The sequence below is a fragment of the Geotrypetes seraphini genome, chromosome 4 (assembly GCF_902459505.1).
Source record: "Geotrypetes seraphini chromosome 4, aGeoSer1.1, whole genome shotgun sequence".
NCBI classification, from domain to species: domain Eukaryota; kingdom Metazoa; phylum Chordata; class Amphibia; order Gymnophiona; family Dermophiidae; genus Geotrypetes; species Geotrypetes seraphini.
In genome coordinates, this window is record NC_047087.1 from 240336816 (window position 1) to 240363883 (window position 27068).

The 27068-nt window shown below is 44.7% G+C and overlaps 1 protein-coding gene across 5 annotated transcripts in view; it reads left to right on the top strand.

The window, feature by feature from the left end:
* The first annotated feature begins 4089 nt into the window (after positions 1-4089).
* CTNNA3 (catenin alpha 3) overlaps positions 4090-27068 on the top strand; it is a 1751094-nt gene continuing 1728115 nt past the window's right edge. For all 5 annotated transcript variants that reach the window (XM_033940460.1, XM_033940462.1, XM_033940461.1 and 2 more), the window contains exons 1-2: positions 4090-4292; positions 13548-13655. In XM_033940460.1, coding sequence (XP_033796351.1) covers positions 13554-13655 — 102 coding nt within the window. In that variant the 5' untranslated portion in view covers positions 4090-4292; positions 13548-13553. The remainder of the gene's footprint in view (positions 4293-13547; positions 13656-27068) is intronic.

A 27068-nucleotide genomic window follows, 5' to 3' on the forward strand; every position in this document is an offset into this window, starting at 1 on the left:
AATATAATGGGCGTTTTAGCATTCAGTGTGTGTTAAATTGTCCCATAAAAAAAAGTCAGGATGTCTCTTGTTATTTTTGTTCTGGGGTGTCATCGGGGAGGTGGGGCGATGACACCCCAGAACAAAAATAAAGAGAGACAGGAGGGATGCCCATTTCCTCCTGCCTCAGCCACCCATACCCCTCCACACTTTTGATCTCCCCCACATCACACTATCTAAATCCCTCCACACTTGCAATGACCCCCCCAATGAGGATTGTGTTACACATTCCTGACCCTCCCCCCATGAAGATTGCAACCACCTGGAAACCATCCCCCTGTGAAGTTTGCTACCTCCCAGACATACCCCCCTAAGAAGATCCTTGGCAGGAGGGATGTCCACTCCCTCCTGCTTCTGCTACTCAGCTCCCCCCATACCTCCTGACCTGCCTCCATACCTTATTTGAAAGAAGAGAGCAGGAGGAATGCCCAGTCCCTCCTGTGCCAGGCTCGCCTCTCCAAAATGGCAGGCTTTACCCTTCCAGGTGCATCTTGGGATGCACTGGGAGAGGCCTAAGGCTCTAAGTGGCTCATGTGTAAAAGGCCCCTCACATAGGGGAGGAGCTATAGGCACCTGAGACAATTAAGGTTTTAGGCCCCTGCCCGGTGCATTCTGGGATACACTGGGAGGAGCCTAAGGCCCTGATTGGCTAATGCACCTAAGGGTGTATGGAGTGTGGAGAGGTTTGGGGGCATCATCGAGGGAGGGTGTAGCCGTCATCAGGAGGTGTTGCACAACTTTAAAAAAAATGGGTACAGCTATTGTACATGGGTAATACATGCATAGCATCTGTGCCCATTAAAAAAAAGGCTTCCTGCCCTGAACAGCTAAGTGGCAGGAGGCTGCTTCAGGGATTCCCCTGCAGCTCAGCTGTTCGGTCTTCCCCTATTGGCTTTACGTATGTGTCAAAGTCGGTTTTCCAACGACTGGTGGGGTGGGATTACGGCAGACCTCTGTAAATCTAATTTGCATGCAAAGTCATTGGAAAATTAATTGCTGTTTTAAAATCAGACAACAGTGACCCATACCATCTTAATGACCATTTTTAGTGCATCCATGACTAACAGTACATATTTTTAGTGGAATTATAAATAAGTATTCATGGAGGCAGATAGGGGGTAAAGGGTAGGAAGAAAAACATGATACAAACACAAATAGCAGATACAAAATATTAAACAAATGTTAAAAGACAAGCTAGCCAGTTAGAAATAGGTGGAGATAAGTTTAAACTAAACTAAAACTAAAGCTTAACTTTGTATACCAAGTCATCATTCTGAGAAGGCTCGACTCAGTTTACAGCAATTAAATAAACTGAATAATTCACAAATGACAAATCTATATACAGTGGTGCCTCACACAACGAACTTAATTGGTTCCAGGAGCAAGTTTGTTATGTGAAACGTTCGTTATGTGAAACGCGTTTTCCCATAGGAATACATGTAAAAAAAAATAATTCGTTCTGCAGCATAAAATATGCTAAGATGACATAAAAAAGATAAATTTTTTGTTATTATTTTTATTTAGATACATCTAAAAACATACATCTCCCTGTCCTTTTACTTCCACTATCTTCCTATCCCATCTCTATTCCCTTTTGTCCCTCTCCCCATGATCAATCATCTCACCACCTCTCTCTGCCCTCACCCTCAGGGTTCAAGATTGCTTCCACTCTTTTTCCTGTTGTTCTCTCTGCCTGTCACCCTATGATTTAGCATCCCTTCTGCCCTTGTCCAATATTTCCCCTTCTCTCCCTCCCTCTCATCCCCTGCTCCAACATGTGCTTTCAGCGGCCTTCTCCCCCCTTAAGCGTCTTTTCTTCTCCACTCCACCTTTCCTCCCTCCCTGCCTCCACCTTTGTGGCGCTTTTGCACCCGACCGACAACAGAACAGGCCCGGTCGGACAAATCTCCCTGTCCTGTAGCCGCGAATCTAAATTACCTTCTTACAGCAGCTGGATTATTGAAGCTGCTGTAAGAGGTAATTTAGATTCGCAGCTACAGGGCAGGGAGGTTTGTCGGCCGGGCCTGTTGTCGGTCGATCGGGGGACCTGACCAGCTGTGCACATTCTTCAGGGCGGACCGCCCCCTCCCCCCTCTTTCGTTCGCCATTGCCTTCTTCCTACCTGCCCTGCCGCAGCCGCACACAGCCGACCGGAAGTCTTCCTGATGTCAGCGCTGACGTCGGAGGAAGGGAGGGCTTTGCTTAAGCCCTCCCTCCGACGTCAGCGCTGACATCGGGAAGATTTCCGTTCGGCTGTGTGCGGCTGCGACAGGGCAGGTAAGGAGAAGGAGACTACCCTCGCGGCTCGACCAACCCCGCTGCGATCCAACCCCGCAGGAACCCCGGAAGTATGCAGCTCGGGCGACTTCGTTGTGTGAAACGAAGTACGTTATACGGATCACGACATAAAGTTCGTTGTGCGCAGCGTCCGCTGTGCGAGGCGGCCGTTATGCGAGGCACCACTGTATATAAAATCGGAGGTATGTATGTGTGTATGTATGTATGTGTGTATGTGCCGCGATCACGCAAAAACGGCTTGACCGATTTGAACGAAACTTGGAATGCAGATCCCTCACTACCTGGGATGATATGTTCTGGGGGTCTCGCGGCCCACCTGCACACGTGGGCGGAGCTACAAACAGAAAATCAGATTTCACCCATTCATGTCAATGGAAAAAATGTAAAAAGCTGCCATTCTCACAGTAATTCAAAAACGGCTTGACCGATTTGAACGAAACTTGGTATGCAGATCCCTCACTACCTGGGGTGATATGTTCTGGGGGTCTCGCGGCCCACCTGCACACGTGGGCGGAGCTACAAACATAAAATCAGATTTCACCCATTCATGTCAATGGAAAAAATGTAAAAAGCTGCCTTTCTCACTGTAATTCAAAAACGGCTTGACCGATTTGAACGAAACTTGGTATGCAGATCCCTCACTACCTGGGGTGATATGTTCTGGGGGTCTCGCGGCCCACCTGCACACATGGGCGGAGCTACAAACATAAATTCAGATTTCACCCATTCATGTCAATGGAAAAAATGTAAAAACCTGCCATTCTCACAGTAATTCAAAACCGGCTTGACCGATTTGAACAAAACTTGGTATGCAGATCCCTCACTACCTGGGGTGATATGTTCTGGGGGTCTCGCGGCCCACCTGCACACGTGGGCGGAGCTACAAACAGAAAATCAGATTTCACCCATTCATGTCAATGGAAAAAATGTAAAAAGCTGCTATTCTCACAGTAATTCAAAAACGGCTTGACCGATTTGAACGAAACTTGGTATGCAGATCCCTCACTACCTGGGGTGATATGTTCTGGGGGTCTCGCGGCCCACAACTCTATGTTGCTTGCTTAAGGGTGGGTTCACCCAAGAATTTATATGTTCTTGCTCCAGGAGGTGAAACTAAAAATGTTGTTTATAATCACGTTTTGCGTTAGTTGTATTGTATTCATTTTGTCAAATATTTCACATTATAATTTGAATATTGTACTTTTTATTAAGATGTAAAAAAATAATTTCATTCACCACTATAAAGTATCTTTATTTGAATCCATTTACAGTGTTATTGCTATAATTAAATACCCGTGCAACGCCGGGGCATCAGCTAGTAGAAGATAATAGCAAAATTTCAAAAAAATTAATTTAATAGGAAAATGATTGTGAATAAAGATACATTTTACATGTTGATACCAAGATAGAGACTGACAAAAAAAAAGGTTAATTTGTTGGCACACATTTCATGTACCTTGTTATATTTATCAGCATATTTTCCCTCTTTACTTTCTTTCCAGTTGCTTAGTTCTTCTCTGGAAAGAGTACAGATATGACTGGAAAACCACAATTTGGAAAGTGATAAGGAAAACCTAATTCTAGTTGCATCAAATGTGGAGCTTGCCTTCGGAGCTCAGGGGCTGCTACGTTTTCAGGCTTCACTATAATGTGTCTGGGCTTTTTCAAAGAGATATTTTCAGTAACAAGTTGGCAGTGAAGTCATGTGCTTTTCCTGCTGCTGCTGCTGCTGTTGCTAGAGCTGTTCAGAATCAGAGGCTTCCATCCTCTCCTGTCACCTCCACTTCTCGCCTTCATTTCTTTACCCTGGGTGAGTGAGGGACAGTTGAAGGAGCAACCTCTAGTTTTTCAAACTTCTGGAGTCGCTAAGCTGCAAGAATCAGAGTTCCTCCTAAAGACCTCAACAGTTAAAGCTAGCATTGCTTAATTCTACTTAAAGGCCGTGGTAACAAAAGGTAAGGATGCATCAATAATTCTGGTACGTGTGTGTGTGTTGGAGGGGGGGAGGGGGGAGAGGGGATGGAAAATGACTGCTCTCTTCAAATTTCTGATCAAACAAATCTGATTTCTGATCAAAGTTTTTACAGACTTCAAGGGATTTGCCACTTTTTTTTTTTTTTCCAAACATTTTCTTGAACTGATAAGTAACTTTTGAAAACTATGAATTTGCTTGGCGCTTGCATATTAAGTTTTGACTTTAGTTCCGTAGACTTAAAGCATCTGCATGCTGGTTTTTGTCAGCGGAAGCTGAAGTATCCAAGGTCATGCTGCAGTGCAGAGCTGGCATGGACGGTATGCCCAGTGCCAAAGTATTGTTTAGGAAGAGATAAGATAGTACAAGAATGTTGTTCTTTTACAAGGGTGTGCTTTATCACTTGCAGTTTGGAAGAACTTACTAACCACAGAAACAGGCCTACTATATATGAACAGCATACGCCTACGTATTCTAACTTTGGATATTATAGCCTAATGTTTACTGAATGTATACACAATAAACCTGTAGTAACAGTTTTGTAATCACTGTCTTCGAATACGATGCATTTTAGTTTGGAACAAACTGAATTATAGTGCTTTAAAACATTGCAAGAGAGACCTTAGAAGAGAATGTTAAAAGAGAACCTGTGCTAGCTGGTCATAAAAAAAAGACAGAGTGAGGTTTCTAAGACACTATGGGGTTGATACTCAGCCTTTGGCGCTCAGCGTTATTCCCAGATATTCAATGCCAGGCTACATCTGGGTTTTGGCACTGAGAATCAGGTCTGATATTCAGCACTTAGGGGTCCTGTTATCAAACTGCAGTAAAACATAGTCTTAGTATGTCCTTATGTGGGTCATTAAGGTCATTGTTACCGCTGGTATAAAATGGCAGATTTTTTTTATTTTTATTTTTTATTAATGGCCATAAACTAATTTTGTACATATAGAAATATGAAACGGATGTCACCTCCACACCCCCTTCAATAGACTCATACTTATCAAAAGTACTTGGTGGTTCGATAAGACGGCGAAAACTAGTGGAGGGATATGAGCCTTGAAAAAACCCGCGGGGTGAAATATGTCAGCATAGATGTCCCTACTAACTGACTACCTAAAGGCAAAAAGGCTAAAAGCTAAGTACCTTGATTAAAAACAGTTGCTGACAAAATGTTTAAGAATAGTTTAACTAAAAAAGTTAGAAAAGTATGACCCAGTGAAGATATAGTGCGTGAAGCCGGATACAGTGAAACATTTTGAGTATCGTGGTGGCACCTCTGAGGTTCGGTGAGCAATGAAGAAACTTTTGATAAGTGTGAGTCTATTGAAGGGGGTGTAGAGGTGACATCCGTTTCATATTTCTATATGTACAACTTTACTTGCACAAAAGTTTATAATATAAAGCTATAGTGTTAGTCCATAAACTAATTTTGCCATTAGCACATGACCATTAAAAATTGAGCCCCTACTGCCACCTGTTATGTAGGCACATGGCAATGTAGCTGGGTTAACCGATTAGCATGGAACATGCCCACTCTCTGCTCTCAGACACATTCCTAGTGCTAAAAAATAATTTTTACATTAGCATGTGGGTAGTGCACACACATGTAAAAATAGGCATGGGATGCCTAAGCACACCCATAAACCTTTTTATTTTTGCTGTGGTAAGCATAGAAACAGAAACATAGAAAATGACGGCAGAAAAGGGCCATGGCCCATCTAGTCTGCCCAGACTAATGACCCACCCCCTAACTTCCTCCATGAAGAGATCCCACATGCCAATCCCATCTTTTCTTAAAATCTGGCACGCTGCTGGCCTCAATTACCTGTAGTGGAAGATTATTCCAGCGATCAACCACCCTTTCGGTGAAGAAATATTTTCTGGTGTTGCCATGAAATTTCCCTCCCCTGATTTTCAACGGATACCCTCTTGTTGCCGTGGGTCCTTTAAGAAAAAAGAGATCTTCTTCCACCTCGATACGGCCGATATTTGAACGTCTCTATCATGTCTCCCCTCTCTCTGCATTCCTCGAGTGAGTATAGCTGAAACTTACATACGGGAGATCCTTGAGTCCTGAGACCATCCTGGTGGCCATTCGCTGAACTGACTTAAATCTCAGCACGTCTTTTTGATAATGTGGCCTCTAGAATTGTACACAATATTCCAGATGGGGTCTCACCATGGATCTGTACAATGGCATTATGACCTCGGGCTTAAGGCTGACGAAGCGTCTACAGATACAACCCATGATTTGTCTGGCCTTGGATGAAGCTTTCTCCACTTGATTGGCAGTCTTCATGTCTTTGCTAATGATCACCCCCAAGTCACGTTCTGCTACAGTCCTTGCTAGGATCTCACCATTTAGGGTGTAAGTCCTGCATGGATTTTTGCCGCCAAGGTGCAAGACCTTGCATTTTTTGGCATTGAAATTTAGTTGCCAAGTCTTTGACCAATGCTCCAGCAGGAGTAGGTCCTGCATCATACTGTCGGGCATTGAGCTTTTGTCGGGCACTGTGCTTTTGTCTATTGTGCTTTTGTCTACTATGTTGCATAGTTTGGCGTCATCGGCGAATAATGTAATTTTACCTTAATAATGTAATTAAGTCTCTTATGAAGATGTTAAATAGGATCGGGCCCAAGACCGAGCCCTGCGTTACTCCGCTGATCACCTCTGTTGTATCGGAGAGGGTACCATTTACCACTACCCTCTGAAGTCTACCTCTAAGCCAGTCCTTAACCCATGCAGTTAATGTTTCACCTAATCCCATTGAACTCTTCTTGCTCAATGACCTGTGGTGTGGGACGCTATCAAACACTTTGCTGAAGTCCAAGTACACGACGTCCAGGGACTCCCCTATATCCAGCTTTCTTGTTACCCAGTCGAAGAAGCTGATCAGATTTGATTGGCAGGACCTTCCCTTCATAAAATCATGTTGATGGGGATCTCGTAGATTCTCCTCATTCAGGATTGCATCTAATTAGTGTTTGATTAGTGTTTCCATAAGTTTACTCACTATCGATGTGAGACTGACCGGTTTGTAATTCGCAGCCTCCGTCTTGCATCCCTTTTTGTGGAGTGCAGCTTAGAAAAAAGACCCCTTAATCAGCTATGGGTTGCCACATAAAGATATGTCTGACTTTTATGTAGTTCCATTTATGCAGTTAGCCTGGCTGGTTAAGTTATGAATCTCAATCTTTCATTGGCCAAGTGCCAGCTCTGCCCATGGAATGTCTCCAAAACAACTGTTTTGAAGTTCAGTGCTAACTGATTATTTTTGGTGGTTAAATATAATTGGTTAAATACCACTGACAATGACCAGAAAACCTTAAAAAGGCAATTTAACCAGCCAGGTGCTGTTTATGGCCCGTTAAATCGTGTCAAATATCACCCTCTACAAGGGGGTGCTTAAAAGTTCTCAGCCCAACGAAGAAGAGATCGACATGGATATGGGTCAATCAATGATCCGAAACAATGTCAAAAAAATAGAATTTCCTTTCTGCAAATTGGCACTTAACGAGATAAGAGCTAGATGTACTAAAAATGGTTGTTAAGACCATGTGGATCATGTGGTCTGATTTTTTGGCCAATTTCTAAGTGGCAATTGATGTTCAAATAGCTTCCCATGCAATTGAGTTTTGCAGTGTGTTTATGTGTGTGTGTGTGTGTGTGTGTATAATGCTCATATTGGCTCAGATGCTTATGGTTCCTCCCAAGGAGCGTCTGAACCAATCAAGGCCTTAGGTCTCCTGCCTGGTGCATCCTGGGATACACTGGGAGGAGCCTAAGGCCCTGATTGGCTCAGATGCTTAAGGCTCCTTCCAGGTCTAGACTTGTTGGTTTTTTTCAGGCCAGTATTAGTGGTTGCTTATGGCTTTGCAATCTTAGGCCATCGATTGGATGACTTGTTTTAAAATTAATGACCTCATTTTAATAGTAATGAGGTTGCTTGCATGCCAGAGTCGAAGAAAGTAAGAACACACAGAAAACCACATGGTGAACCATTTTGAACATCGGATCAGCAAATTCGGTCTGTCGCTAAACCAGTCAAACTGGGGAGAATGGGGAGAAGGGCCACCGCTTTCCACAGAGGTTTGTCTCTCAAATATAGAACAGCAGTAAAATATACTTTAAGCATTTCAGCAGCCAAAATCAACCTATTAAAAGGAAACTTAATAAATTGTAAATTATTATGGTGAAAATTATTCTCATAAAAAATCTACATTAGCTTTCAGTAAAGAATAATCATTCGCCAAAGGTTGATTAATATCCTCCAAATGAACAATCTTTTTAATTTTCACATCAATGCCCTTGGTATTTGCCTAAACCATTTCTTCATGAGAGGTAAGCTTCATATCAGCCTCTCCAGAAAGATTTCAGACAATTGAGACAAGGATGACACCAGCTTTTGCCGTTTCTGTTCAGTTAAATTGATTTTTGACCAGAAAATTATTATTTGGAGATGTTTAGGGGTCAGAATTCCAATGGACAAACCTTAAATCACACTTATTAACTGTTCTATTGTCTTTGGCTTTTAAATTGACTGCAACAATGCCAATGCCAACAATGCCAAAAATGGTAGAAACTTGTGTGTATTACATGTAAGTAAGAATGTGTGGCTACATACACAGTCCAGGTCTCTCATCCCGGATCAATCCTATGCACTTATCTCTATCTCGTGAGCTTAAATGTAAAAATCTCTTGCTGTGAGTCACATTGATTTCCTCAAAGAAAATTGCGGGATATAAGAGGCTGTATTATATTGTATAAAAAAATGATTACATAAGTGTTGCTTACTTTGGGTACCTTTTGATTAATTTGTGGCTAGTATGACATTATAAAAAAAAAAAAAGTGTTAAGTGTGGGCTTATCACTTAGAACTGTTATGTTGTTCTTGTTATGTTTCCCAATGTAATTTGGTAAAATGAACAAAAATATTAAAGCTGAAGGAAAAAAGAATTCAGAGAGTAGTGGCACATGGAGTCCGCACTGGTAAAGATAAAAAAGATTTATAGGGAATCTTATTAAAGAGTACTGTACGCAGTATTGTCATATCTTTATAACTTAGCAACATTCCTGGATTCCTGGTTTTCACCCAGGCATCCCGGGTTCAACTCCAGGTATGGGAAAGGTTTATCTTTCCCTACTTACCAGTGCTGTCCTTCCCTGGGGAAGTCTCAGTTCCTTTGTGGTAAGAGCGGATAGCGTAGCTGATTTTAAGAAAGGTTTGGACAAGTTCCTGGAGGAAAAGTCCATAGTCTGTTATTGAGAAAGACATGGGGGAAGCCTCTGCTTGCCCTGGAGTGGTAGCATGGAATGTTGCTACTCTGAGGATTCCGAAATCTTGCTACTCTTTGGGGATTCTGCATGGAATGTTGCTACTCCTTGGATTTTGGCCAGGTACTAGTGACCTGGATTGGCTACCGTGAGAACGGGCTAATGGGCTTGATGGACCATTGGTCTGACCCAGTAAGGCTATTCTTATGTTCTTTGAACAAGCGGTCAAAGGACCCGATTTGGATCTCAGCAGAAGTAAAGAGGGCAATAAACGACAAAAAAGTATCCTTCCGGAGATGGAAAAAGGATCCAACGGAGGAAAATCACCAGGCGCACAGGAAATGCCAAAAAGAATGCCACCGAGAGGTTAGAAAAGCAAAAGGGAAATACGAAGAGGGGCTGGCCAGGGAGGCGAAAAACTTCAAGGCATTCTTCAGTTACGTAAAGGGGAAACGACCAGCAAGAGAGGAGGTGGGGCCGTTGGACGATGGGGATAGGAGGGGAGTGATTAAAGAGGATAAAGAGGTAGCTGAGAGGCTGAACACGTTCTTCTCGTCGGTTTTCACGAGAGAAGACACATCTAATATACCGGACTCAGAGGAGCTCATGAGTGGGGAACAGGCTGAAAAATTGGAGCACATAGAGGTAAGTAAGGAGGATGTCCTCAAACAGATAGACAGGTTAAAATGCGGCAAATCACCGGGTCCGGACGGGATCCACCCGAGGGTTCTGAAGGAGCTAAGACAAGAAATAGCGGGCACAATACAGCATGTTTGTAACCTATCCTTGAAAACTGGAGAGGTACCAGAGGACTGGAAATTGGCGAATGTCACACCTATCTTCAAAAAGGGATCGAGGGGTGACCCCGGGAACTACAGGCCGGTGAGCCTGACTTCAATTATAGGGAAGATGGTGGAAGCTATGATAAAGGATGGCATTTGCGAGCACATTGAGAGAAATGGCCTACTGAGAACAAGCCAGCACGGATTCTGTAAGGGAAGGTCATGCTTAACGAACCTTCTGTACTTCTTTGAGGGAATAAGCAGTCGGGTGGACAAGGGGGAACCCATCGACATCATTTACCTCGATTTTCAAAAGGCTTTCGACAAGGTGCCACATGAAAGGCTGCTTAGGAAGCTGTGGAACCACGGGGTGGGAGGGGATGTGCACCGATGGATAGAGCACTGGTTGTCGGGTAGACTGCAGAGGGTCGGAGTAAAGGGCCAATATTCTGACTGGCGGGGAGTCACGAGCGGTGTGCCGCAGGGATCGGTGCTGGGGCCGTTACTCTTCAACATATTTATCAATGACCTGGAAAAGGAGGCAAAGTGCGAGGTTATAAAATTTGCAGACGATACCAAACTGTGCGGCAGAGTTAGCTCCAGGGAGGAGTGTGAGGACCTGCAAAGGGCCCTAGACAAGCTGGAAGACTGGGCGAACAAATGGCAAATGCGCTTTAACGTGGAAAAATGCAAGGTCATGCATATAGGGAAAAAGAACCCGTTGTTCAACTACAAATTGGGGGGGGCATTGTTGGGAGAAAGCGGTCTTGAGAGAGACTTGGGAGTGCTGGTGGATGCATCACTGAAGCCATCTGCACAGTGCGCAGCGGCCTCAAAAAAAGCCAACAGGATGCTGGGCATCATAAAAAGGGGCATAACAACCAGGACGAGGGAAGTCATCATGCCACTGTATCGAGCGATGGTGCGTCCGCATCTGGAATATTGTGTTCAATATTGGTCGCCGTACCTCAAGAAGGACATGGCGGTACTCGAGAGAGTCCAAAGGAGAGCAACAAAACTGGTAAGAGGGCTGGAACACTGCCCATATGCCGAGAGGTTGGATAGGCTGGGGCTCTTCTCTCTGGAAAAAAGGAGGCTCAGGGGTGATATGATAGAGACCTTCAAGATCATGAGGGGCATAGAGAGGGTGGATAGGGACAGATTCTTCAGGCTGAAGGGGACAACAGGTACGAGGGGGCATTCGGAGAAACTGAAGGGAGATAGGTTCAAAACGAATGCAAGGAAGTTTTTTTTCACCCAAAGGGTCGTGGACACTTGGAATGCGCTACCGGAGGACGTGATTGGGCAGAGTACGGTACAGGGATTCAAACAGAGACTGGACGGATTCCTGAGGGATAAAGGGATCGTGGGATACTGAGAAAGCTAACCAGAAAATAAGTATAGAAACCCGACCAGGTCGTGCATGTGCAAGACCGGAGGGCTAGGACTTTGATGGGAAGATAGGACTCAATGGGAAGCCAGGGTGGCATGGGGGCCCCTTCTGGTGATTTGGACAGGTCGTGACCTGTTTGGGCCGCCGCGGGAGCGGACTGCTGGGCAGGATGGACCTATGGTCTGACCCGGCGGAGGCACTGCTTATGTTCTTATGTTCTTATGACTTGAAGAAAAATGATGCCTATTTGCAGATAATGCAAATAACTTTAACAGAGAGGGAATAATAATGAAAGATGATTTGAAGGGTCAAGAGATTTGAAACTACGATTCAGTGCAAAAATATGCAGAGGAGCAATTTTCAGCTGGTTGCTATTGGCTGAATTAGACCTAAATATAGTGGCATAGTAAGGGGGAGTGTGTGTGTGTGGGGGGAGGGGATCCACCCTGGGTACTGTCTTGGTGGGTGCTGGCAGCTGTCCTCCTCTCCGTCCCCCCATTTCTTCCTGACCCCCCTGCCGTGTGCGTGCACCCCTTCCCTTCCCCAGTACCTTTTTAATTTTCCCAGTGTGCGCAGCATCACAAACATTCTGCCTGTGTCGGGGCCTGCTCTCTCTCTGACATCACTCCCGCGTCCCGCGCCTAGGAAATGATGTCAGAGGAAGAGCTGACACTGACGCAGGCAGCAAGTTCATGATGCTGCTCACGCTGGGAAAATTGAAGAGGGAGATGAGACAGAGAAGAGGGTGGAGGAGGGGAGCCACTCACCCTTACTGTGCCACTGCCTGGATATTCTTAGCTGGCACCCGGGTACTGGGAGTTTTAAAATATACTTAAAAATCTGAGGTCCTTGCATTGACAAGCCCACCTTTTAGCTTGTTTTACCCAGACCCTTATTCCACCGCTTTCCCTGCAGCTTAGGCCCCCAGATCTGCCTTCCTTAATGGCTAAGGAGGGAGGAGGTGCACCGTGGTTTTTGCTAATTTACCTGATCGTCGTTTCCTCCAGATCTCTCCCTCCGCGCTGATTTTGAGAGCACCCGCGATATGACACTTGGATGGCAAATAGCTGGGTTTGGGGGGGGGGGGGAGGTTAAAAAATGTGTGCAAAGGTCTGCAGTACATCTGACCTCGCGGACCTCATGGATCTGAACTGCACATCCTTAAAAATCTGAGGTCTGTGCCACTTTTAATCTCTGGCTCTGATAGACCTCTATGACATTTTAGTCGCCGACGGATCCTAATGCTTTCCCCTTCCTATGCTGAGACTAAAAGTGGCACAGACCTCAGGGCAAAAGTTTTGCCGCTAGTCTCAGCATAGGGAGGGAAAAGCATTAGGATCCGTCAGAGCTAAAATGTCATAGAGGTCTGTCAAAGCCAGAAACTACAAGTGGCACGGACCTCAAATTTTTAAGGACGTGCGGTTTTAGATCTGCAAGGTCTGTGAGGTCCGCGTTTTACCCCTTCCCCTGATATTGCAAGTGGGGGGCCTGATAAGCTTCTTTGCCTAGGGCCCACAGAAAGGTTAATTCTGCCTTTCATGTCTTCTGTTCTGGAGGCTATATGGGTATTTCTTGGTCCCTGCGCTGCAGTTCATAGAGCCATCCATCTATATGTCACAGACATTCAGAAGACACTAGTACACATTGTCAAGCAGTCATAGTCAATTCAAAGTGATTTTCAAAAGCTCTGCCTACAGCTTGCACTTTCACAGCCTTTATTGTTTATATTTCAAAGTGAAAAAGCAATGTGTACATAAAGCACTTTTATTTTGATTATATCTACAGGTAAAAATGTCAATAATATCACTACTCCCTAATCTGAGACTTGATCCCAAGGATCTTCAGATTCGGACATTTACGGTAGAGAAACTTCTGGAACCACTCATTATTCAGGTAAATTCATTTTTTAACTGTACAGGAGAGTGTGGCACAGTGGCTAAAGTTACAGCCTCAGCACCCTGAGGTTATGGGTTCAAACCCATGCTGCTCCTTGTGACCTTGGGCAAGTCACTTAATCCCCCCATTGCCCCAGGTACCTTAGACAGATTGTGAGTCCACTGGAACAGACAGGGAAAAATGCTTGCATACCTGAATAAATTCATGTAAACTGGTCTGAGCTCCTCTGGAAGAACAGTATAGAAAGTCAAATAAATAAATACATGGTTTTTTTTTCATTTTGTCTGAAAGGTCAGTCTGCCCTTGCCTCTGAATTTGCTGCATGGTAGTGCAAAAACTGCTGTGCAGCTGTTTAAAAAAACAGTATGTGACTGTGCAGCTCAAAGGGAACAGTGGACGGGACTTACACTTAAAATGTGTACTGTATAGATTACTATAAAGATAACAATAAACTGCACCTGTATTTTTGGCATTTAGGCGCCTGCCGTTAAAGCAGCTTGATGTCTGGTATAAGTGGTCACACATTTCTTAACTGTTACACTAGAAAGGTAAATTGGTATCCATTTTCCTTTATTAAATAGGATCTTACGAGGGACGATCAATAATTTATCTACCTTAGTAGGGCAGAAAAGACTTTCAACAAATTTTTGTTTTATTTTTCAATATAGGCCCTTGATAGGAGGGGTGTTCAATAATTTATTTACCTGAGAAAGACCAAAAGTAGCAAGTGTGTGAAAACAAGTTTGTGAATGTTGTGACATGTCTCTAGGTTACTCATGCACAGTTGTGGCTCAGTAGAAGTCTAACATTTCAAGAGATAGGATGTCAGGAGAGTCCTCATGCAAATCAAGTAAGAAACTACTAGATTTAGAGCACCATCCAGTGATAAAATATCTCACAAAAGAAGGGAAAAAGCCAAAGGAGATTCATGAACATATAATTGCAGTTTATGGTGAGTGCACCATCATGCTACAAAGTAAAATTTTGGAGCAAGCAGTTTAAGTGGGATAGAGAGTCCATTGAAGATGACCCTCACACTGGACGGCCTGTGGAAACAACTTCCACAGAAACGTGCAAGAAAGTCGAGGATTTAATTTTGTCAGACAGACGAATTAAGGTTTCCCGAATAGCTGAAGAAACGGGCATCTTGATAGGTACAGTCCAGAAAATAATTCATGAAAAGTTGAGCATGTCTAAGGTAGTAAAAGATGGGTTCCAAGAATGCTGATGCCAAGTCAGAAGGCCATGAGGCTCCAGTGCTGTCAGGAAATGAAGTGGATGAAGTGTATGGAGCTATGAAGGGGTGTTCAATAATTTATCTACCTCAGTAGGAAAGAAAAGAGTTTTCAAAAGTTTTTGTTTTATTTTTACTTGCATTATTCAAAATCCTAACTGCAGTATTTTGTAATGTTTGAAGACGTTTTAGTTGAGATTTAGATAAGCCTGCATAAACTATATTACATAAAGGCATAGAAGAGTTTAAGTAATGAATCTTTATCTATGAGATTTCATACTGCTCTGAGTCTCTGAAGGGCATAAAAACCTAATTTTACTACATTTGAAATCTGCTTTTTAAATGAAAATGTTGCATCAATTATAATTCCCAAATAACGAAATGAATCCACAGATTGGATTCGTTTATTGAAAAGAGTGAGAGACAAAGAGGGAGTAGAATCTGTACCTGTTATCCAACAGGCAATAGTTTTATCTGGATTTAAAAACATATAATGGTCTTATAACCAAGTAGGTATCCCTGATAAACAGGTCTGTAATGGAAGAAGATCTGGAGAATTCAGTGAGGTATAGTAGACCAATAAAATGTCATCAGCTATGGCCTCTGTGTGGCGGAGGGAGCTGGGCTTCCTGGGGGATCGGAGTGCGTTCCTTGCACTGTTTGGTCATATTAGAACTATGGGAGGCTCCTCCGATCTCCAGGAGATGCAGTTTAAGATATTACACAGGGCGTATATCTCTAGGAAGCACGGGGCTCTTATGGGCCTCTGGGAGGGGGCTGTCTGTACTAGGTGTCGCCGATCTGCTGGGACTTTGGTCCATCATTTTTTGGAATGCCCGTCCACTGATTTGTGGTTGCAGGTTCTCCCTTTTTTGGAGCAAATTGTGCACCGTCCTATTCCACGTGACTATGGCATGACGTGACTATTGGGCGACCAGAGAATATTGGAGGAGGCTGATTTTTCGACTCCTCAGCAGAAATATCTTTATTTAGCCCAACTCTTGGTGAAAAAACTCCTCTTGCAATATTGGGTGTCTGATCAGGTGGCTTCCTTTACTCATTGGCTACATCGGATTGCCCAGGTAGCCCACTTTGAAATTCACCGAACTCCGAGGGAGGGGAGGATTGACCATCGCTGTTATAATAATAATAATAATAACAACTTTATTTTGTATACCGCCATACCCAGAGAGTTCTAGGCGGTTCACAGCAATTAATTAAGATTACAGACAATGAAAAACATTGGAATTAGCATATTATGGAGTGTACAGGTCATTGGAGTTGACAGGAATATACAAGAGTGTACAATAGGAAGGTAAAAATTTATTTACAGGAAAAACCGGTCATTGAAGTTAAATTGGTTTGGTGGGTACAATAAGAGGGGAAGGTGGAGGTTCACGTGGATTGAGGGGAGTTGAAGAGGTGAGAGGGTGTGTTAGGGGTTCTGTTCGTGGAATAAGTGAGTTTTGAGTTTTGAGTTTTTTTCTGAAGTCAAGGTAGGAGGGGGCGTCAAGTACAATTTGGGCAAGCCATGAGTTTAGTTTGGCTGCCTGGAAGGAGAAGGTTTTGTCGGGGAATCTTTTGAGGTGACATAATTTTAGGGGGGGGAAGGCAAACAGATGAATTCTGCGTGAGTTCTTATTGTTGTGATTTAGCTTGAAGTGAGGGTTGAGGTAGCTTAGAGATAGATCAAATACAGTTTTGTAGCAGAGGCATGCAAACTTGAATAGGACTCTGGATTCAAATGGCAGCCAGTGCAGTTTATGGTAGAAAGGGGCGATGTGTTCTCGTTTGTTTAAGCCAAATATAAGGCGGACGGCGGTATTCTGAATCAGTTTTAGTCTTCTGGTGGTTTTCTTCATGGAGCCTAGATAAATGATGTTGCAATAATCCAGGATGCTGAGAATGGAGGATTGTACTAATAGGCGGAATGAGTTGTCATCGAAGTATTTTTTTATGGTGCGGAGTTTCCAGAGCACCGAGAAGCTTTTCCTAATGGTAAGATCAGTGTGTTTCTCAAGGGATAGGTGTTTGTCTAAGGTGACTCCCAGTATTTTTAGGGTTTGTTCTAGGGCAGGGGTGTCCAATGTCGGTCCTCGAGGGCCGCAATCCAGTCGGGTTTTCAGGATTTCCCCAATGAATATGTATGAGATCTATTAGCATACAATGAAAGCAGTGCATGCAAATAGATCTCATGTATATTCATTGGGGAAATCCTGAAAACCCGACTGGATTGCGGCCCTCGAGGACCGACATTGAACACCCCTGTTCTAGGGGGAAGTCCGATCCATTCACTTGAATTGAGGTATTTTTGATTTTGTTGTTGGAGGTGGCCAGGAAGAATTTGGTTTTGTCAGAGTTTAGTTTAAATCTATAGGATAGCACCCAGAGTTCTATCTGCCTGAGTAAGTTTGATAGCGAGTTGAGCAGCTCTAGAGTGAAACTGGTTAGTGGGATGATTATTGTGATGCCATCTGCGTAAATGAAGAATTTGAGCTTGAAGCTGTGCAGGAGGTTTCCCAGGGAGACGAGATAGACGTTGAACAGGGTGGGGGATAGGGGTGAGCCCTGGGGAACCCCACAGGAATTGGCCCAGTTGTGGGAGAAAGAGTCATAAGAACATAAGCAGTGCCTCCGCCGGGTCAGACCATAGGTCCATCCTGCCCGGCAGTCCGCTCCTGCGGCGGCCCAAACAGGTCACGACCTGTCTGAATCACCAGAAGGGGCTCCCTTGCCACCTTGGTTTCTCATTAAAGTCCTATCTTCCCATCAAAGTCCTCACCCTCTGGTCTTGCTCATGCACGACCTGGTTGGCTTTCTATACTTATTACCTGGTTAGCTTTCTATACTTGTGTTCTTGATCTAGTCGTTCTTGATCACCCTGTAAGCAGTGGCGTACCAAGGGGGGGGGGCGGGGGGGCGGTCCGCCCCGGGTACCAAGCCCTGAGGGGGTGCTCCCGGTCCGGTTCAGTTACCCCCCCCTGCGCCGGGTGTCGCGTCTGGAAACAGCCTGCAGCAAGATCGCGATGCCAGAGATCTTTGCCTGCTTCGACTGTTTCCTCCGCCACGGTCCTGCCCCTCCTCTGATGTCAGAGGAGGGGCGGGACCGCGGCGGAGGAAACAGCCGAAGCAGGCAAAAATCTCTGGCATCGCGCGATCTTGTTGCAGGCTGTTTCCCCAGGGCAGTAGCGTACCAAGGGGGGCGAGGGGGAGGTCCATCCCGGGTGCCGCCTTAGGGGGGGGTGCACAGCTGGCCCGGTCCCTATCGCGCTCCTACCCTCCCAGCGAAAGCAGCATCGGCGCCATTATCGAAAAAGGTAATGGCGCCAGGCCTTGGAGCACCAAGGCAGACCGCTTCTCCCCCCTCCCAGCCGAAACCCCGCTGACCATCCTATCTCTCTCCCCCCTCCAAGTGAACCTTTCTGACCCTCCCAGCGAAAGCAGCAAACCTCCCTCCAGTAGCGTCGGCTTTATCCTCCCTCTGCCGCATCACTGATGACGTCATCAGTAACGCGGCAGAGGAAGGAGAAAGCCGCGAAGGAGGTTTGCTGCTCTCGCTGGGAAGGTCGGAAAGGTTCACGGGGGGGGGGGGAGATAGGAGGGTCAGCGGGGGTTCGGCTGGGAGGGGGGAGAAGCGGACTGCCTCGGTGCTCCATTACCTTCTTCGGGCAGCAGCAGCGTTTACAATTCGCTGCTGTTGCCGGCTTCAGGCCTTGTTCTCTGCCGGGTCCTGCCTACTTCCAGTTTTCATGAAGACAGGACCCGACAGAGAGGAAGGCCTGAAGCGGGCAACATCAGTGAATTGTGAATGCTGCTGCTGCCCGATGAAGTTCAGGACATCGGGGAAGGAGCAGGGAGAAATCGGCTGCTGGCTTGGGGGTGAGGGTAGGGAAAGAATCGTGGAAGTGGAGAAATCGGCACGATGGCTTTGTGCAGGCTAGGGGGAGAGAGAAAGAAAGGAAAAAATAAAGAGGGGGGGCCAGGGGGAGAGAGAAAGAAAGGCAGAAAGAAAGAGGGGGACCAAGGGGAGAGAAAGAAAGGCAGAAAAAAAGAGGGGGACCAAGGGGAGAGAAAGAAAGGCAGAAATAAAGAGGGGGTCAAGGGGGAGAGAAAGAAAGGCAGAAAGAAAGAGGAGGGCCAGGGGGAGAGAGAAAGAAAGGCAGAAAGAAAGAGGGGGACCAAGGGGAGAGAAAGAAAGGCAGAAATAAAGAGGGGGTCAAGGGGGAGAGAAAGAAAGGCAGAAAGAAAGAGGGGGGCCAGGAGGAGAGAGAAAGAAAGGCAGAAATAAAGAGGGGAGCCAGGGGGAGAGAGAAAGAAGAAGGATCAGAAGAAGGACCAGAGACTCATGAAATCACCAGACAAAAAAGTAGGAAAAATGATTTTATTTTCAACTTAGTGATCAAAATGTGTCCGTTTTGAAAATTTATATCTGCTGTCTATATTTTGCACTATGGCCCCCTTTTACTAAACCGCAATAGAGTTTTTTAGCGCAGGGAGCCTATGAGCGTCGAGAGCAGCGTGGGGCATTCAGCGCAGCTCCCTACGCTAAAAACCGCTATCGCAGTTTAGTAAAAAGGGAGGGGGAATATTTGTCTATTTTTGTATAGTTGTTACTGAGGTGACATTGCATAAAGTCATCTGCCTTGACCTCTTTGAAAACCCGCGGAATATAAATGATAATTAACATTTTCTCTGCGTACAGCGTGCTTTGTGTTTTTAAAATTTTATTGTTGGTAGATCATTTTGACTTGGCCACAAAGGTAAGGGGGAGGGAGGGAGGGGAACTGCTGAAAGACATCTAATAATCCTTGCAGGCTTGACTGCAGGGAATTATTTTTGTAAAATCATGTTTTGTTATGTGACTGGCATTATCTAGACTTTAATTTCTATGAATGAATAGAATGAAAATGATATAAAATTACTTGCTTGTTTTTATGTGCGTGCGCTGAAGGAAAGTGGAGAGAGAGTGGGCTGAGGATGCTGAAGGGAAATGGGGAAGAGAGTGGGGAGAAGACGCTGATTTATAAATTGACAATTGTACAGAATATTGTTTCTTTTTATACTTTAATATAAACAATTCAAGGCTTGTGTGGATGGAATCAGGTGGTTTGCGGGGATGGGGACCGAGCTTACGGGGATTAGTCCAATAAAATTGTATTTTTTTATATCTCATTATTTGTTTTATTTTTATTTGTTAATTTATAAAGTGGTGATTGTTATGTATCAGTTTTTTCAAATTTACATCTACTGTCTTTATATTTTGCACTGTATTAGAGGACATGTGTTACTGTTTTTTGTGGTGTTGCATTGTATCCAGGGTCTGGTTTCTTGGCGGATCAGTTTAACTTTTGTCTACATATTTCTATTTTTAGTTTGTGATTATTCCATTTTGGGCGAGGGTGTATCTCTGTTCTGTGTGTATGAAAAAGACATAGTTTTCAGTTGGCATTGACTACAGGACCAATTGACTGTGCGGGATCTGGCTTGTTTAGTTTTACAATGTATGTGTTGGTGTTCTAGTGCTCACTGCAGTGTTTAAGATGCAGCCTTTTCCTAGGTACACTCTTGTGGTGCGATATGTAGATTGGTACTAAAAATCATATTTTTCATATAGATGGGGGGGGTGTCAAAAAATGATGGGCCCTGGGTGTCACATACCCTAAGTACGCCACTGCCTGCAACTACTCCATATGTACTTCTAATGTCATGACAATTTAGACATAATTTATGTTTTGTTATGTTTGGAATAATGGTTACATATATGAGGTTCAATAAAAGAAAATTTTCACTGCCTGTTTCTATTCTGACCATTTATTCCATTTCATGGTTATTGCAAAAAAAAAAAAAAAAATTTTTACATGGGGGGGGGGGGGGGTGTCAAAAAATGATGGGCCCCGGGTGCCACATACCCTAGGTACGCCACTGCCTGTAAGATCTATTTCTAAGGAACCCGTGGAACCAGTTGAGAACCTGGCCGGAGATGCCGATGTGTGCAAGGCAGTCTAGGAGAATAGTGTGGTCAACTAGGTCGAAAGCACTGCTTAGGTCAAGTTGCAAGATCAGGGCGCTGGAACCCTGGCTGAAGAGTGAGTGCAGGTGGTCAAGTAGAGAGGCTATGATGGTTTCGGTGCTATGGCCAGAGTGAAAGCCCGATTGGTTGCCGTGTAAGATGTTGAATTTGTCTAGATACGCGGTGAGTTCTGCATTTACCGCCCCTTCTGTTATTTTGGTGACTAGCGGGATGCTGGCGATAGGTCTATAATTAGACGGGATGTTGGGAGGTTCTTTTGAGTTTTTTATGATTGGAATTATCAGGATGTGGCCTTGCTCTGCTGGGAAATTTCCTGCGGATAGTAAAGCATTGACCCATGTCAACATGTTGGCTTTGAAGTGGATAGGGGCAGTTTTCATGACATTTGGGGGGCAGGTGTCCAGTTTGCAGTAGGAGTTAATATATTTGTTGTAGTGTTTGTTAAAGGATTGCCAGTCTATGATTTTGAAATGGTTCCAACTTAGGTCAGTTCTGGACCCTAGGTCAGAGTTGGATATGTTTGTGTCATGGAGAATTGGAAAGTGCCTGTGGGGATTGGCAGGGGCAGTTATTGACGATCTTAATTTTTGTATCTTGGAATTGAAGAAGTCTGCCAGGGTGATAGCTGTTAAAGTGGGTTCCTCCTGGGTGTCAGTGAGTGTCTCGAGGTTGTAGAGGTCATTGACCAGATTGAAAAGGTTTCTACTGTTAGTTGTAACGTTTCCTATTTTTGGGCGTAGAAATTTTTTCGTTTTTCCTTGGTGAGGTTTTTGTAGATTTTTACTTTTGATCTCCACATAACCCTGTGTTCCTGAGTTCCAGATTTAGTCCATAATCTTTCTGACTTTCTTAGTTCCCTCTTTAGCAGAAGTAGCTCAGAATCAAACCATCCCTCTAGATTTGTGGCTCTAATTCTGCGGGTTTTTAAGGGGGCAATTTTGTTTAGAATGTTAATGCTGTCTTCAGTCCAGGAGGGCATGAATTGATCTGATTCTGTGTTCTGTTTTGTGATATTCTCATAGTGGGACCAGAATTCTGTCGGGTCAATCTTCCCTCTGGAAGTGTGAGTTTTATTATTTCTTGTTTTATTGTTTTTGTTAGTTTTTTGCTGGCAGTCAATAGTGAAGTCACATAGTTTATGGTCAGACCATAGGGAGTCTGACCAGTTATCTTCTTTCCAGTAGAATTTGGGGTTGGTTGGTTCTTTGGAGGAGAAAGTCACCAGGTCTAACTGATGACCTTTTTGATGGGTTTTGGTTAGAGGTGGTATGAAGTAGCCTAATTGGGAGATAAGTAACCAGAAATCTGATATTTCTGGTTGGTCTGATTGTTCTAGGTGAATGTTGATATCTCCACATAGTAAGTTGTATGGGCTTGCTAATGAGTTGGTTATTAAAAATTCCGCGAAGTCCTCCTTGGCTAGGTTCCAGTTTTTTGGTGGGACATAAAACAGAATAGTTGTTAGAGAGGCTGTTAGGGATTTTGAGGTGAGCGATATTGATAATATCTCTAAGTTGGGCGACGATTCAGAGTTACGAACAGTGCAGTTTAGGTGGTCTCTGAAGATTCTTGCTAATCATCCTCCCCTTCCCCAGGTTCTGGCTAGCGTTAGAATCTTGAAGCCTGGGGGAAGGCAGTCTTTGATGATGATGTCATTGTCTGATAGTAGCCAGGTTTCTGTGAGTAGAAAGAAGTCCGGGTTGGTTTCATTCAGCCAATCTTTGATCAGGGTGGATTTGTTTCTCTTCGATCTTATGTTTAGGTAGAAACCTCTTAGGTTCTGGTGGGTGGTGAGTTCGTTTGGAAAGTAGTGAGAGTAGGCTAGTTTTTCTAGTGATCGTTGTTTTATAGTGCGGGGCTTGGAAGAAGTGTGGGGGGACGGAGGAGTTGGGATTGGGAGTGGACCTACCTCTGGGTAGTCATATGGTTTATAGGGTGTGTATGTCTCCAACCTATTGACAACAACCCCAGACTACAAGATGTTCAGAAAGGAAATAAAAACTATACTCTTCAAGAAATCCCTTAAAGCTTAATACCATGATAAAGCTTAACCCCCCTCTTACCATCCCCTCCCTAACCCCAGATCCTACTTTTCTCTCTCTTGGAAACCTTCTCTGATCTAACGTTGTAACCCTTCTTCCATAACTCTTTTTGTAATCCGCTTTGAACCGAAAGGTAATGGCGGAATAGAAATCTGTAATGTAATGTAATGGTGGGGATTTGGTCATGGCCGCGCAGTGTGCGGTGTAGTGAATTGGGATTGGAGCTGGGTATAATGGGTTGGCTGTACAGATTCTGGTGCAGACAAGAGAGTAGGAGCAACAGTGTGCATTGATGGGAGTTTAGCAAAGCCATGGCTCAGGGCTCCAGAGGGAGGGGGGGATTATCTAGTTTAGGAAGAAGAGGTCAGGGGGGAGAGGTGGGTTATAGTGGAAAGCTGGGTGAAATTTGGGAGAGGGATCAAAACAGTACTTGTCGGGAGGGGGGTGGAGCAGGGCTCCCACGCTCCTATCCTCGGTGCAGAGGGGGCCGGAGAAAAAGTCAGGCTCCTCCGGTGTGGCTGTTTTTAAAGATCGGCTCTCCTGCTGGGTTGGGAGGGGGGCGAAGCAGGGGTCTCATGCTCCTCTCCTCGGTGCAGAGGGGGCCGGAGAAAAAGTCAGGCTCCTCCGGTGTGGCTGTTTTTAAAGATCGGCTCTCCTGCTGGGTCGGGAGGGGGGCGGAGCAGGGCTCTCACGCTCCTCTCCTCGGTGCAGAGGGGGCCGGAGAAAAAGTCAGGCTCCTCTGGTGTGGCTGTTTTTAAAGATCGGCTCTCCTGCTGGGTCGGGAGGGGGGCGGAGCAGGGCTCCCACGCTCCTCTCCTCGGTGCAGAGGGGGCCGGAGAAAAAGTCAGGCTCCTCTGGTGTGGCTGTTTTTAAAGATCGTCTCTCCTGCTGGGTCGGGAGGGGGGCGAAGCAGAGCTCTCACGCTCCTCTCCTCGGTGCAGAGGGGGTCGGAGAAAAAATCAGGCTCCTCCGGTGTGGCTGTTTTTAAAGATCGGCTCTCCTGCTGGGTCGGGAGGGGGGCGGAGCAGGGCTCCCACGCTCCTCTCCTCGGTGCAGGGGGGCTGGAGAAAGGCGGCCTTGTTGCTGTGTCCCGGGGATTCGGTGGCACAGCTGGATAATCTCTCTTGATTCCACAGTTTTTCTCTTTCTTCTCTCTTTCTTTTTTCTTTTTCTCTTTCTTCCTGCTTAGGGGCCTTCGGTGCAGTTCAATGTGAGGGGTGTGTGTTGGTGTGTGTGGGAGGGTGTGTATGTGCAGTGTTTGTTGTGGTTTGTACGGAGTGTCTGGAGTTTGTGCACTTGTGGTGTGACTGGGGGGGTTGATCATGTTCTTTATCTGAAAAAATTTGCAGATTGCGACTGGAGGGTACAGAGCTGGTCCGTTCCATTTTCTTTTCTGTGATTGCCAGCTCATTTTACTGTTTGATTATTTCCCTATTTTTGGACCTTGTGTCCTTGTACTGTTGGATTTCTGTATAATCTGTGTTGTATTTGCTAATAACAATTATTTACAAAAAAAAAAAATAAGAATCTTATTACTACAAGATTGTATGAAAAATGCCAATAGGATAAGGAACAAATTAGACAATACAATAAACCCTCACAACTTTGTGGTTTGCAAATCGCAGACTCAGTAATTTGCGGTATTTTCTGACCACCTCTTCCTGGTACTAAAGTCAGGCTATACCAATCAGGAGCTACTTTGACACGCTATCTGGCATGTCAAAGCAGCTCCTGATTGGTGTAGCCTGACTTTAGTACCAGGAAGAGGTTGGAAAATACTGAGAATGTTTCTCAGCACCTGCCGGTGCCCCAGCTGCCCTCTCCTTCCTTCGATCAGCTCCTAAACCACATTCACGCTTTTTCAAAATTCACGGTTGTTCCTGGAACATACCCCCGCAAATTTTGGGGGAGTACTGTAATGGTGATAATACAGATCCTTCAGGAACCCTACAACTAAGCATATGATGAGTCCAATTGTTTGAGCACCATATCTCTACACTTATTCAATCCCTGGTGGATGCAGTAACTAACTAGTCCTTACAACATGGAATCTGATTGATAATTGAGTTCAAATTTATGCATTTGCTTTTCACAGTCATATATAGGGTTGCCAGATCTCCTCCTACCCCGTTCTGTCTCAGCTCTGCCGCCACATGAACCTCCCTGAGTTTTGGGCCGCATCTGGTGGGTCTCTGCGCAAGCATGGATGTCATCTCGTTGACGCATGCTCAGAGGCTCGCCAGACACGGCCCCAAGCTTGGGGACTTCAAAAACCCAGGCAAAATGTTAAGTTTTGGAAATCCTTCTGGCCACCTGGACAGTCCTCCCAGTTTTCCCAATGTCTATTAGCCCTAGTCATGAAGCTAGTTTTGGGAAGGAGTCGGGTGAAATATCCATATTTACTAACTATTCCTTCTTTCTATAGCCATATTTGTCCCTGGTTGTCTTGGTAGTATCACTTTTCTGCAGCTGGTATCTGCTTCCCTTTCCTATTCTTCACAGTTCTCACTTCTTTCCAGTTGAGTTCTGGCAGCACTAGAGTTTTATTTACTTTTTTTTTACAGAATATAAAGAAGACATTAAGAAAAATAGTTGTCAATTTCACTCTAACACAATAAAAACAAGATGTCACAATCTGACTACTAGAGGTCACAGGCAACGATTAAGTAAAAGTTAAGAAACAATATGTCATCTAACCACTAGAGGCCACTGTAAGAATGAAGGTAATGGAGAAAGATGGCTGCGGGAGTCTGGAGCTAGACGCCAATGATGTTCCCTGGCTGCTGTTTCTTTTTCTAAAGTGGAGAAATGGTGAAACGAAAATCCAAGCTTCGGATTTTCCATGACGAATCCTTACCAGCAGCAACGGGCCCGATGGACGCCTTCCTTCAGCGAGGGACGCCAACACAGCCGGAGGCTTTCTCGGCTGGGAGAGACACGCTGGCTGAAGCGTCGCAGCTCTCCCTCGAGGCAACATCTCTGACCCCGGAAAAGCGGAGTCCTCCGAGTCGACCGGGGGCGTTTGTCCGATTGACTGAAGATCAAAGTCCTCCAAGTCCTCCGAGTTGCTCGGGGGCGTTTGGCCAGTCGACGGTGGAGGAAATGCACCAGGGTGTTTGCTCTCCAGGCATGCTGAGTTCGGAAGTCGGCTCAGTAGGAGGAGGAGTGAAGCCACTATTATCTGTGCATTCGGAGGAGCTGGGACAGAAACTTCCTCAGGATTTCCTGACATTAACTTCATCACCTGCTGAAGTTCCAGGTACTTTTTCACCAGAGGTTCTGGGTGCTGAACTGACACCAATGCAGAGGCCCAAGGTTTTCAATATGGAGACAATTTGGGAAGCAATATCTAGTTTGCAAATCTCTTTGGGAACTCAAATGCAGCAACTTACTACACGTTATACCTCTGTTGTGTCTGAAAATTTGAAATGAAAAATAGGATATCCAGCGTTGAAAATAAAGTGGATGGACATGAAACTAGATTAAAAACAGTGGAGTCCCAGGCTTCGGTCTGGGTAAAAGACAGTGGAAACCTTAACTTTAAGGTGGAAATGTTGGAAAATATGACTAGAAGAAGTAATCTTTGGATTATTAACTTCCCAAAATTACCACTTATTTCAGCGCAGGATACATTTAAAAAATATTTGAAAGAAGTTTTGAAAGTTTCCGAAACCTCCTATCCGCCTCTCACTAAAATTTATTATTTACCAATCAGAGTATCTGTTCAAAAACCAAACCAGCAGAATTTGTCTGCTGATAGTTTGGATTTGACAAATTTCCTGGAGAGGTCAGGTGAAGAGATACCGGCAACTGCTACGCTATTTGTACAATTTGCTATAGATGCTGACAGGGAATGGATGCTTAAATTGTTTTTCAAGTTTAAAGATGTTCCATTTATGACTAAAATAGTGAGAATGTATCCAGACGTGTCACGAATGACCCAAAAGAGAAGAAAACAATTTCTTATTTTGAGACCAAGGGTTCTGCAGTTAGGTGCGACGTTTGTACTCAGATTCCCCTGTAAATGTGTAATGACCTATCAAGGGAACACATTTATTTTCTTTGAACCTCAGGAGTTGACAAAATTTATTTCTGCTAAAGAG